We start from the raw sequence: 14012 nt of genomic DNA on the forward strand, positions 1-14012 counted from the left end.
AATTGTCTTTCTAAAGTTAACAAGAGAAAATTATTTTATATAACTTGCCAGCTTTTATATATTTTCATATACATAAATTCTAATATTCTGGAGATTTTATTCCAGCTACCCTCAGCAATTGAAGTAATGCACAATTGTTTGAAATTGCTTAATACAATACATCCTATTGAAAATGTAGAGCAGGGGAGTCAAACATGTTTGGGGCCTAGCAAGGTATTCTAAATACTTAACAAACACTTAACAACCCGAATGACCAAAGATCTATATATATATATATATATATATATATATATATATATATATATATATATATATATATATATGTGTGTGTGTGTGTGTGTGTGTGTGTGTGTGTGTGTGTGTGTGTGTGTGTGTGTGTATCTTTGGTTATTCGGGTTTTTCCCCGCGTAGAACTAAAGGTGTAGGAGCGACGTTTCGACGGAATCCCATCCGTCATCATCAGGCTGGTGGCTTCAGCTTCCTTCTTATATACAGACACACAGACACACAAAGATACTTATTCATAAATGATATACATATGTGTAGTATATATCAGAAATAAAATATAATATGGAAAAAAATTGTTAACTGAATAATTCATGTCATGGTTATTAGTCTCTTGTTGCACAGCAGTAACTTTATAGTTTTAGTAAGATGATAGAATTCAAGTACTGTAACTCTAAACGTGGTTACCTTGCTCTACAAGGATTGTGTTTTCAGGTTTATTTTAGCAAAGTATTTAGTATGGGAAGATACTTGCTTCATCCTATGGTAACTTCTGAAGTCAAAAGGCCAGCCACCTTAGTTCTTTAAGAACAATGACTACATTGCAAATCAATTTGATTTTTCTCGTACTTTACAAGGACAGTACTTTATGTTCAAAAGGCAAGGTTTTAACTCCAATTAATAATTTCGAAATTACAAATAATATGCATTTAATTTCAACAAAAAGTTATCATTTTAATTATTTTTATGCTACCTGTCTTGGCTCATTCCTTCCTCAAATTACTGAATTTCAAATTGTTAAGATAATGATTAATATTGGTATTAATTTAGGTTATCTTCCTGGAAGTCATAGAAATGAGAACCTTTTATGCTGATATGCTATTATTCTTTTCTGATTGCTTCAAAGCTACAGATTATAAAATTACACACAGCCAGATTTTCCCTTTACCCACCTATTGAGTTTTTCCCAAGGACCTGGGATAGTTGCTGTTTGATGTTGTTAAAGGTATTGTCACAGGATGTAAGCTGTTCCAAATAAATCTTTTATTACTGTTGTTGTTTTTGCTATTTTCACAATCAGCCAGGTATTTAGATTGGATTTGCCATTTTTATCTGCCTAAGGCAGATGTTGTTGTTTCATGGTGTTAAAGGTATCATAGGATGTAAGTTGTTTCCAATAAAACTGCCTTTTGCAACTGACTGATGGTGATTTTGTCAATGCTGATGGTGTTCAAGTGATGTTCCAGATGTTCTGGATTGTACCTAAGATGCCTATTTCTATTGGTATTACCTTCTTTTGCCACAGTAATTCTACTTCTGATCGCAGATCTTTGTACCTAATTAGCTTGTCTAGTTTTCTCTTTTATTCTGCTGATTCCAGGTTCTGCCACAACAACTATTCAGATTTTTTTTTCTTATAAACATTTGTTAAGTCTGGTGTATTATGTGACAGGTGCTTGTCTACTTGAATTCTGAAGTCTCACAGCCCTTTATCTTTTTCATTTTCTATTACTTTGTCTATTTTGTGATCTCATCAGTTCTTGCTTGCAGGCATGTGGTATTTCTTGCAGATATTCCAACATACCATTGTTGCTAGTTTGTCATGCTGTTATTTGTACTCAGTCTGTATGATTTTATTATTATATGCACCAAAATGTAAAATTACATCTGCTACATCTGATATTGGCCTTCATATTCATCAATTTCTTCCTGAGAAACTGTATATTGTAATATATCAGTGTAGTATATGTGAGGATCCAAGTGGTGTGACTTTTTGTGATTGATGGTTGGAAATACATAATAGAACAAGCCCATCATCCATGTTATATTTCCAAAATAATGAGATAGATAATCAAACCAATTTGTGGGTAGTCCAGTAAATCCAGTAAATAAGGAAGAGTGAATAAGGGACATGAATAAAAAATAATGAGTTCCACAAAACAATTTAATGGCTGAGAAAATAATTCCATTTGTGATAATTCCAATAGATTGAATATATACATGTTGATCCAACTAATAAATATTAAAGGAAATCCATATTTAATAAAACTTGTTTCAAAAATTCCCATTAAACATATCAAAAGCCTTTTCCATGTCTAACAAAACTATGTAATAATATTAATTAATTTGGGGTAAGGCAATATTCTCATACACAATAGCAAACCAAACTAAAATTCTTAGCAAAATAGATGTCCAATACATCTGTATATCTGTATTACATTTGAATGACTATGTTAATTAATATGTGCAGTAAGTTCTCTCTCTCTCTCTCTCTCTCACACACACACACACACACACTCACATATACACACACAAATCTGACTCAATTACTTCAGATAATTGAAATAGGTTGTGAGCTATTAAGCAAAATTGCTACACTTTTTATAGATTTGATTTTCCACTTTTTTGTATATATATTTGACCAGCCCAGCCTCTAGAAAAAGATATAATTTTTAAGGGAGAATATAAGATTCAAGTTTAAAATTTACCTTTTATGCCCCCATTTCACTTTTGCCTTCTTTTGTTTCAGGGATGCCCTCTGTCTGTTTACTAGTTATACTTCTTTTATCACTAATTATCAGTTTGATTTCTGGAGAAACAGAAGTAAAGTTTGCAGGACAAACAGAATTTGTAGTGAATGAAACAACTACAACAGTTATACGTCTTGTTATTGAAAGAGTAGGAGACCCAGTGAATGTCACAGCAATTGTATCGGTAAGAAACATTTCCAATCTAATTGCTCTAATAGCAAATATTTACATAGTTTGCTTTCTGAAGTGGAATATTTTACTTACAGTCAAGCATATTCATATTTTTCTTGATAATATGAGAAGACCTACTTTGATAATTTACTAGAATGAATGGCACAAATATATATGATCCAAAGGAGATGTGTCAACCATAAGAGTGTCATAAGGTGAAAATGAGCAGAAATAAGATGTATTTGTTCTTAATTTCTGGATTATGTATCTATATATGTATTGCAGATTCATGGTGAAAATACAGGTGATTTTTTTGACACATACGCAGCAGCATACATATCCCAGGCAGAAACAAATCGAACTGTTTTCATTTCTGTTTGTGATGATGATCTTCCAGAGGCTGATGAAACATTTATATTTTATTTGACATTACAGGTAGGTATTACTTTCTCTCTCTCTCTCTCTCTCTCTCTCTCTCTCTCTCTCTCTCTCTCTCTCTCTCTCTCTCTGTTTGTTAAGTATTTTTTAGAATACCTTGCTAGGCCCCAAACACGGGGCAAATCTTATTTCCTGTTTCAGCCTAATCCAAGGCCATCAACAGACTGTAGTCACACAGTGACAGCTCATATTTGTGTAATTTTTTTTTGGATTGCTAACAAAGAATTAAAGGGAGACTGATATAGCTATTTCAAACTTATTTGTTCTCATCAGTCAGCTATATCAGTCTCCCTTTAATTCTTTGTTAGCAATCCAAAAAAATTACACAAATATGAGCTGTCACTGTGTGACTACAGCCTGTTGATGGCCTTGGGTTAGGCTGAAACAGGAAATAAGATTTGCCCCATGTTTGGGGCCTAGCAAGGTATTCTAAAAAATACTTAACAAACACTTAACACATATCTCCCTTGCTTCTCACCTAACAAAGCGAGAAAGAGCCTGTGACCTAAGGGTTAGAACAATTGCCTAATGTGCAATCAGCGCAGGTTCGAATCTCAGAAGGGTGTGGCTAACTGATGAGAACAAGTAAGTTTGAAATAGCTATATCAGTCTCCCTTTAATTCTTTGTTAGCAATCAAAAATATTTACATATATATATACACACACACACATACACACACACACACACACATACAATACATAAATATACCCAAACACATATGGTATATTCACACACACACACACACACACACACACACACACACACACACACACACACACTGTGTATGTGTGTGTGTATTGAATTTATGTGGCTTCTTTGAAGAGATGCAGATGAGTGCTAGATTCACCTCCCTCTCTTCTATTTTAGAATAGAATCCAAAGCATTCTTGTAGTAATCACCTCCCAATCAAATTCCCTTATAACTTGTACTTGAAATAATTTTTGGTACTGATTCCCCATTTTAAGTTGTTTGTTTTTAAAATAAGAACATTTAAAATTTGACCTTCATCAATTCGTACTGACCTATAAAATTTTATACTAATGACCTTATTCAGTGTCTGAATTGGATAGAAAAAGAAAACTGAACCCTGATTGCTTTGCAAGCGTTTCTTTACTTTCCTTGCATATTTATCGAAACCTGATAAAGATTTATTTGTTTGAGATGACAAAATACACATGTCTATAAGAATTTAAATCATAGGCAAGTTTACAGTTTGATATTATCTAAAATAAATTATAAGATTAATTAAGTTGTTTTAAACATGAAAATTAGAGCATTTGATTCTCAATACAGAAAACCAATTCAAAAATATTGGGGGCTGCTTTTTATTCATTTATCATCACTTATTAAATTTGTTAGCTGCCCATCTCACCATGAGGTGATGTCCACTCTGATTTGTTATTCTGACCTCCAGCATAAGGAGATTCGGGTCACTGCATATAAATCACTAGTTAGTATGAGGTAATTACTTAATGAACTTCATTGTTATCTAATATGCCTTCACTTTTTTCCTTTAACTAAAGTAAAATTAATCAATGAAATACATAATTGTTTTAAATCAGTGTGATCTCTCTCTCTTTGTAAATCATAATTGTAAAATGATTTATTTCAGTAGTGTTTCACACAAAAGCCTTTCAGGTTCTTGAGGAAGAAAAGGCGTGCATATTTCTCATCTAGCATCTTATTGCTATGGTATCATTAGCTATGATTAATGATTGTCAAAGTCTGAGTCAGACACTTTTTTGTTTAACCAGATTGAGTCTGTCTATAGGATTGAGATCCATGAAAAGTGCTTTTGCAGTATTCCCTTCATTTCCCTGGAATGTGTCATAAACATTTGTTTGCTCTGTAAACACAGACATTAGTGACAGTGGTGTAGCGTGGGTTGTCAGCACCCGGGGCAAGGCAAGTAATTTGCGCCCCCTAACCCGTGGATTTTAGCACTCGAGTCTCTTCCACTAGATTAGTTAAAGAAACCCTTACCCCCTAAGCACATGTATTGTTTGTTATGAAAATACTGATGTAATTAAAGTAAAATGCATCTAATGCGCCCCCCCCAGATGTTGCGCCCGGTGCGGCCGGCCCCCCCTGCACCCCCCACGCTACGCCACTGATTAGTGATTAGAAGAATGTTTTCTCCTGTTATATTGATGGTTTTGCTTACCTTGTGCCCATCAGATTTTCTGTATTGTCTGCCATGTTTGTTTTAGAAGCCACTTCAAGGAGTAAAGCTTGGATTGCCCAGAGCTGTAACTGTAACAATTTTATCAAATGACAATGCTTTTGGAATTATTTCTTTTGATATGGTATGTTTTCACTTACTGCATGTTTTCTTAGAATGCTCAGAAAATCTCTCGCACAGAAAATGTAATTGCTTATTTATTATTTCAATGTATACTCTTTTCAAATCAAAAATAATACTTAAGTTTATAAATAGAATAGGTACCGGTAAATGGAATGTTGTAGGCTGCCCAGAGTCATCTATTTGCGACTGTAAATTACTTTAATAAATAAACACTGTGAGAAATACTGCAAACTCATCAGGTAAAATTAAGTAAGAAATAAATAATAGTACCCATAGAACAGCAACAAAACAGAGTAAATGACAAACATCCATTTGAATTTTAAAAAATAACTATAAGCAGCTCCATTAATGCAGCATTCCAAATCTAGTAGCTGTCACCCCTAAACCCCCCCCTCTTATTTCCCCAGTAAAAAAAATCCTGATAGTTTCATTTTAGAAAGGAGGAATTGTCTTAAAATATTTTGAAAATTGACATCATAATAGACATTCAGAGTATTGAGGTTGATAGTTTGTGCTCAAACCTTAAATCCCAGTTTAGCTTCAATGTCACGTCTACTCAATCAACAGCAGGATGTTGCTGTTTGAAAGGTATTTGTATAAATGCATTCTTTCACTATTTAAATTAGCAGTTGTTGGTTTTGGAATTTAAGATTAGATGTTTACAGTTTTCTTCAAGCAACCATAAGTAATATACCACATATATTACTACTATATCATCACATCAGAAATGAAATAGGGGTAGTCTGTGAATGTGATGATTGGCAAGACAGCACAAGACTAAAGTTAAATAAGTTGAAAATAGCTGTTCATTGAATTTAGAGGAAAAATAAGAAAGAGAAGATAATGCAGAAAATAAAGCATTTTCCCATTAGTGAATTGTTTCTTAATAAGACTTATAAACTGTTGGTACTACTCTACTCTTAAGAGGATGATATCATTAAATATATTATATTGTAAAATATGATTGATTTATTATATTTAATAAATATTTAATAAATTTATTATTTTTAATATTTATTATATTTAATAAATCAATAAGATATATAAATAATAGAATATTAATTATTTGTAGCACATGTTTTACTGGGCAAAAAAACCAATTCAATCATTAACAATATTGAAATCTTTGATATATTTGATTATCAGAATTAATTGTTATTTAAAAAAACAGTATCTCATTTATGAATGAATTCATAAACTGAATTAATTTATCACTGGGAAAATGTACATGTGTAAAATAGCCTTTTGTATATTCGGTTCCCTAAATATTTCATTGATGCCTGATGTTTTTTTTTCTTCCTCCCTGCTCCCAATCTTCAATCTCATCTCTGAATTTTAGCCTACCTTAATCACATTGACTGAGCCCAGAGGTGAGAATGAATCTGTGCCTTTTACTTTAGTTAGAGAGAAGGGAACATATGGGTCTGTCACTGTGTTCTATGAGGTAAGTGTAATGTATTGGCCTTTTGTATATGTTGTAAGTGTTTGCTCTTGTTGCACTGTTTGCTAATTGCTTGCATTCAATTGCTAAGTGCTAGTTCACATGTATGTTGTAACAGTTGCTAGCCGGCCCAGACTGGTTGTCTCCAGCCAGCTAAGTAGGTCTTTGGGCGGGAAACCTATGCTTCAAACCTATTGGTCACCGCCTATTGGCCAACCGTATAAATAGCTGCACAGCAGCTCCCTTGCAGTTCTGTTCTGACCTTCAATAAAGCACATTGCTGTTTTGAATCTTCTGTCTCGCTCAATGCCTGCAAGAACCGGCTACACAACATTGGTGACAAGGATGGGATCTGATGCTTCTTCATAAGAGCCTGAAGTCACTAGGGGGTGAGATGAGCACAGAGCCTGGCAGGGAACAGTGTTCCCCCCCCACCTTGGTCTGCCTAGCAAGCCACGCTGGAGACCACCCCACCCTGAGGATCAGTCCCAGGGCCTACGAAAAAGCTAGCAGCATGAGGCAATGCGAGACATGAGCCGTTAAGACTTCTCATCATGGCGAAGGTCGGAAAGCTCGAAGAATTTGATATAATGCACCCAGAGAGATGGTCGTCCTACATTTCTTGCATAGAGAACTACCTGCTTGCAAATCAAGTCAGCGAAGATGGGCTGAAGGCCGCAAACCTCCTCTGCGTGTGCGGCCCAGCCATCTTTGATACTGCAGAAAACTTGGTCGCCCTGGCGCTGTTGGAAACCATCACATTTGCAGACCTAAAGAAGAAGCTGTGCGACCATTTTGAACCAAAGCTTTCAGTGATAGCGTGGAGGCACGCCTTCAAACAATGCAAACAACAACCCGGCGAGTCAGCAACAGAATTCATCGCAGTGCTTTGTCAAGCTTCGCGACTCTGCAATTTTTCCGCTTAGTCTGTGGACTCAGGAACAGAGAGCTTCAACAAAAACTCTTTGTAAAGGAGACTCACTTCAAGAAGCTTTAAAGGAAGTTATGGCAGACGAAATTGCCGTAGGGGCCATGAAAGCATTGCAGCCCTCCAAAAGCACACCATCTACAGAAACCGTCCACCACAAAGACACCGACTGAGGGGAAGACACCGACTCCAACCACAAAGTCGACAAAATTCACGAAAGAGGAATGAGGCCAGCTGACAAGGCAGTTCTGTTCCCGAGGTGCTTTGGCTGCGGAGGCCACCATCAACATGCAGATTGCTATTTCAGGACAGCCACGTGCCAAACATGTGGAAAACCATGCCACATTGCCGGCCAGCTGACAAGGCAGTTCTGTTCCCGAGGTGCTTGGGCTGCGGAGGCCACCATCAACATGCAGATTGCTATTTCAGGACAGCCACGTGCCAAACATGTGGAAAACCATGCCACATTGCCGCCGTCTGTCAAGGTCACCAGAGATACCGCCAGCCGGATGAGACTTTCAGGAGAGGTACCGGGGCTCCGGGGCAACACTGAGAAGGGTTCTGCTCCAGCGCCAAAGCATTTTTCTCACCGGTGCTCATCGACCTCTTAAACAGAAGTTGCAACTGCAGGTTGAACTTCAAGGCATTCCATGTAAAATAGAACTGGACACAGGCTCTGCTGTGTCCATTATCTCCATTGGAACTTTTCGGCACATTTGCAGCCATAGTAACAGATGGGTCAAGCTACGACCATCTAATATCCTACTTACCGACTTCCAGAATTCCAGAGTGGCGGTCAAGGGTGAGGCCACATTTGCGGTGAAGTTCAAGGGGTTTTCAGGCCCGCTAGATGTTGTTGTGGTAGATGGCCAATGAACGAGCCTCATAGGGCTCGATTGGTTCGATGCATTGGGCATTCAGGTCACCGGCATTCACCGGACTCAAACAACAGATTTGTCTTCTGTCTGCAAGGAATTTGCAGATGTTTTTGGCCCAAGTTTGGGAGAGTACAAGGGTACTCCGATAGCTTTTAAACTTAATCCCCAGGTTGCGCCAATTCGGGTTAAGCCCCACCGTCTGTCATTTGTGTTAAAGCATAAAATCGATGCAGAGCTGGACAAGCTAGTTAGTCAGGGGTTTTTAGAACCTGTAGACAGTGGGGAGTGGGAGACCCCCATTGTAACGCTACTCAAGGCCAATGGAGAGGTACAAATATGTGCTGACTACAAGTGTACCATTAACCGGGCACTACAGCAGCATGCATACCCCGTCCCAGTTGTCAGCCATATTCTAGCGTCGTTGCAAGGAGGCCGCGTGTTCGCTAAATTAGATTTAATGCAGGCCTACCAACAGCTGCCGGTGGATGAGGCCACGACAGCTGCACAAACGATTGTCACACACAGGGTGGCCTTCAAGGTAAAGCGCCTTCAATTCGGGGTAAGTGTAGCCTCAGGGATTTTTCAGGTGATCATGGAGCGTACGCTCAAGGGCATTCCAGGGGTCTGCCCCTACTTCGTTGCCAGAGAGTCCACAGAAGTTCAGGCTGAGTGGCTTAAAGCCATCCTTCAGCGGTTCCGTGCCGTGGGACTTAGATTAAGGAAAGACAAATGTATTATGGGAACAAATAAGATTTTCCTAGTAGGAATCGGGTTTTCAGGACCAGAAACATACTGAGAAAGACATATATTGATGTAATAGTTTCACTTGTGATCTGACATTCTGTGCTGGACTTGATAAACTTGATCTTTCAGCCAAAGCTACAGAGATTTAAACTGACCTTGTTTGGAGCTATAAAGTCTGACACACTAGTGGTTTTAAATTCTGCTCCCTTTTTTATACAGTAAGGATCTTAGGAGGTAAACAGCTTTTAGAATTGGTGGATCAGTTCAAAGTCAGTTTTTGCCATTTCCAGATGTGGAATCTAATAATTCCTGTTTTTGTGAGTAGGTATTTGGAGAAATCCTTTTTGGCTGTAAGCAAGATACATTTCAGAATCATAAGAATTCCATAAATTTCTGAATCATAAGAATTTTTAGGCAAATGCTATAAAAATGTCACAAATTAGCTTTATTCTACAAAAGTATAAATAACCAATTTTTGATAGATCCTCATCAAGTTTATATTAGCCTTTTAAAAAAACAATTTCCACTTCATAAACCCCTTAAAAAGGCCACATAATAATTAAAACTCTTCTTCCTTCTTGCATTTTGAATTTATATGGGATTTGGTATGAGTTCCTCAGAATAGTATTTGATTCAAACTGCCTGCATGTATTAAATACATCTCCTGATTCTTAATGTATCAGAAGAATTGCCATTTTTATTTTTGTTTTATACGTGTGTTCTACAGCAACAGTTGAAAATGTATAAAACTACCTTGTGGATAAATATGGATACTTTTAACTATTGTACCTCCACTTTGAAGAACCAGTTCCTAATATTTTTGAATTACTGTTATTTATGTAGTTCTCAGGTTTCCTTCAGAAATGATTGTCCAGCCATTTTGGAAGAGATTTGTTTTCTGAACATGTTAATTGTTAAAGTTAACAATCTGTATTTTAAATTGATATAACAACTCAGTGCTTCTATTAAACAGCTTCAGCTTTCTTCATAGGTACAAGGTGGCCCAAATTCTCCTGAAGAAGATTTGAGTCCAGTAAAGGGAAATATAACTTTTTCACCTGGCACAGCTGTCTTGATTTATAACTTATTTGTTCTTGATGACCAGGTAAAGATATATATCAATTGTATTTGCCCATTTGGGCAATTAGTAAATTAACAAAAAAGAAAAAGATTAGTAGTGGAGTTATAGATTTTTTTTTGGAAGGCTGTTGGTTTGCTTTCAAAGAAATTACAGTCTTTCAATTTTTTACCATCAAGCAATCCTTGTAATTAATGTTTCACAAAGTTTCACAAGGGAAATAGGTGGCTGAATTTAGTGGCAAGAAAATAAATAAATAAATAAATAAATAAATAAATAAATAAATAAATAAATAAATGTTTTTTATCTATAAAGTACTAATTACATGAAACTGAATGAGAAATATAAATTATGTTTTAGTAATGCACGTCTTACTTATTCTAGGTATCAGAAAATGATGAAATATATATTATACATTTGAGAAGTGTGGAAGGGGGAGCTGAAATTAATATATCAAGAAATTCTGTTGAGATTATTATTAAAGCAAATGACAGTCCAGTGCGATTCACTCAGAGTATTTATATGATACATGAAGAAGACGATATAATAGCAATCACTGTAGTTCGAGGAAAAGATGATGGTGGAAATAGAATTGGACCAGATGAAAATCAAGTTTCCATATGCTACATCATTGTAACTGGGAACTCTACACTACATGCACAGCTTAACTTAGACTTTCTAGATCTACAGCCAAATACCACTATAGTTTTCCCACCTCTAGTGCATGAATCTTACATTAAATTGAAAATATTTGATGATGCCATACCAGAAATTGCTGAGACATTTCATATCATGCTACTTAAAGACACTTTACAAGGAGATGCCATTTTGAAAAATCCATCAATTGTCCAAGTTACCATTAAACCCAATGATAAGCCATATGGAGTACTATCCATCAATAGTATCTTGTTTACTCAGACAGTTGTTATCAATGAAGATCAAATGCTGAGGTACTGTATTACTTTCTCATTGTATTGATAATATTAAAATATATAATTTTGGTTTATAATTTAGCTAATTTTCTTAACTAAATACATCAATCAAACCACACTGACATTATTTTAATATCAGTGAGGGTTTTTTTTTTCAGGATTTTCTAGTTTTTCTTTTACAGATTTGTAAAATGCTATTCTAAATGCTTACTTAATTAAGACTATTTTTAGATTGACTTTCATGACAATGAATGGCCATATTCATAGAGACACATAAAAAAATAGGAAAAATGGGTAAATTAACCTTTTTTAAATTCCAGTCTTTAATCATTCAGAAAGAATATTGAAGTCAATGACATTATAGTAAAGAAAAAGCTTTCTTCAAATAATAATATATAGAAGGTTTTGTAAAGAGAACCTTTCTAGAACATCTTAACACATGGTGAAAGTGGGATAGATTGATATTCTCCGTGTTTGGGTTCAAAGCTATTTGAGACCTTAAAGTTAAAACACAGTACCGTAATTAAAAACAGATATTGACTTAGGCCAAGAAATAAAGCAGTTAGGGATATTGGAAGGGGGGGAAATCAAGATAGCTATTGAAACCATATTATCCCAAGTGATCAAAATAGCAACTGAACCATGTGACCTGGACCTGCTCCTTTTTAAACATTTTGATACTTCCTGCTGACTGTCCGTCAAAGCAGTGCAAAGTAAGCTTAATGAGATTCCATTTGGTGCATCAGAAAGTACACTTTTAATACAATATATAAACCAGAAGTTTATCAAAGCCAAACTAAATAGACATGTCTGGGTCAGTGGGTGGCATCAACATGGCAATGACAAAATATGCATCACAATGTTGCAGGGCAAACCACATGATTTACATACTTGCATGCAATGTTAGGATACAAGTACAAAAGGAGAGAATTCTGTCATGCAGTCACAGTTCATGATTCATTATTCCTGGATCACTAACTTTTTTATTGAATAGCTATGCCTATCAGAAATAGTCATAAGTGAAAAGCTAGAAAATTTTAGGATCAAATACACAGAATGATTGAGAGGATTTTAAAGATTAACATTCGGTTGTAACCAGAACTTCTCCACCCAGGACTGATGGATAAACAGTTAGAAAAAAGCCATGGAACATTTTTTTATATATGATAACTGCAGTAAGATGAAAAGATTTGGTAATGTCTACAACAGAGGAAGGTTTGGTGAACGTTATGAGGCTCTATGGATGGCAAAATTTACTTGTTTGATTAGAGAGAAAAAACTACATTTATCGGTGACTGGAAACCCTTTATGGTCTTTTTTCATGAAAAAAGAAAAAAATGAACTTATGATTAATGGTTTTATGATTAGACAAGGTAGTTTATGGAAGGAAGAGAGTCATGATGTAATGTTAGAAATAAAAGTTAAAATACAATTGACAGATCAGAAACCACTTCTTTATATCTTTATATTTTTCTTTCTTTTTCATCTTTTTTCCTTTCTTTTTTGCACTTTTTTATTTATTTCTTTCTCTTTTTCTTTGCTGCTCTATTTAATTTTATTATTTTTATTTATTTTATTTTATTTATTTTAATAATATTTCTATACCGCCCTTCTCCCGCAGGACTCAGGGCGGTGAACAGGGCAAGAATAAAAATACAAATTACAAAAGTTAAAACTAAATTAAATAAATGCCCACATACTAAAATAGATATTTAAAACCTAATAAATAACCCCCGATCCCCCCATCAGGCCAGGCCAGCTTGTTCAAAAAAGTATGTTTTTAGCTCGCGGCAAAAGGAGCGAAGGTCGGGCGCCGTCCGGAGCTCAACCGGGAGCTGATTCCATAGCTCCGGGGCGCCCACAGAGAAAGATCTCCCCCTGGGGGCCACCAGTCGACATTCTCTGACCGGTGGCACCCTGAGGAGGCCCTCTCTGTGGGAACGCACAGGGCGGAGGGAAGTCGATGCCGGCAGCAGGTGTTCCCTCAGGTACTCCGGCCCCCTGCCATGGAGGGCTTTAAATACCATTACTAATACCTTGAATCTCACCCGGAAGGCAACCGGTAACCAATGCAGCTCACGGAGCAGAGGTGTAACGTGGGAGTATCGGGAGACTCCCAACACAACTCTCGCGGCTGCATTCTGTACCAGTTGGAGCTTCCGGGTGGTCCTCAGGGGCAGCCCCATGTAGAGAGCGTTGCAGTAGTCAAGTCGAGAGGTCACGAGCGCATGAGTGACCGTGCATAAATCATCCCGGCTTAGATAGGGCCGCAACTGGCGCACCAGGCGAACCTGGGCGAAAGCCCCCCTAGTCACAGCTCCTATATGGTCTTCCAGGGTG

General features: G+C 36.5%; 1 protein-coding gene across 1 annotated transcript in view; it reads left to right on the plus strand.

Annotated features, from left to right (window-relative positions):
• Nucleotides 1–1493: 1493 nt before the first annotated feature.
• Nucleotides 1494–14012, plus strand: part of ADGRV1 (adhesion G protein-coupled receptor V1) — a gene marked incomplete at its 5' end in the record, with an annotated part of 265197 nt that continues 252678 nt past the window's right edge. Inside the window, 7 exons of the mRNA XM_081318856.1 lie at nt 1494–1509; nt 2756–2940; nt 3213–3362; nt 5577–5672; nt 7011–7115; nt 10654–10767; nt 11125–11690. Coding sequence (XP_081174982.1) covers nt 1494–1509; nt 2756–2940; nt 3213–3362; nt 5577–5672; nt 7011–7115; nt 10654–10767; nt 11125–11690 — 1232 coding nt within the window. The remainder of the gene's footprint in view (nt 1510–2755; nt 2941–3212; nt 3363–5576; nt 5673–7010; nt 7116–10653; nt 10768–11124; nt 11691–14012) is intronic.

The sequence above is a fragment of the Vipera berus genome, assembly GCF_964194415.1.
Source record: "Vipera berus genome assembly, chromosome: 2".
NCBI classification, from domain to species: Eukaryota; Metazoa; Chordata; class Lepidosauria; order Squamata; family Viperidae; genus Vipera; species Vipera berus.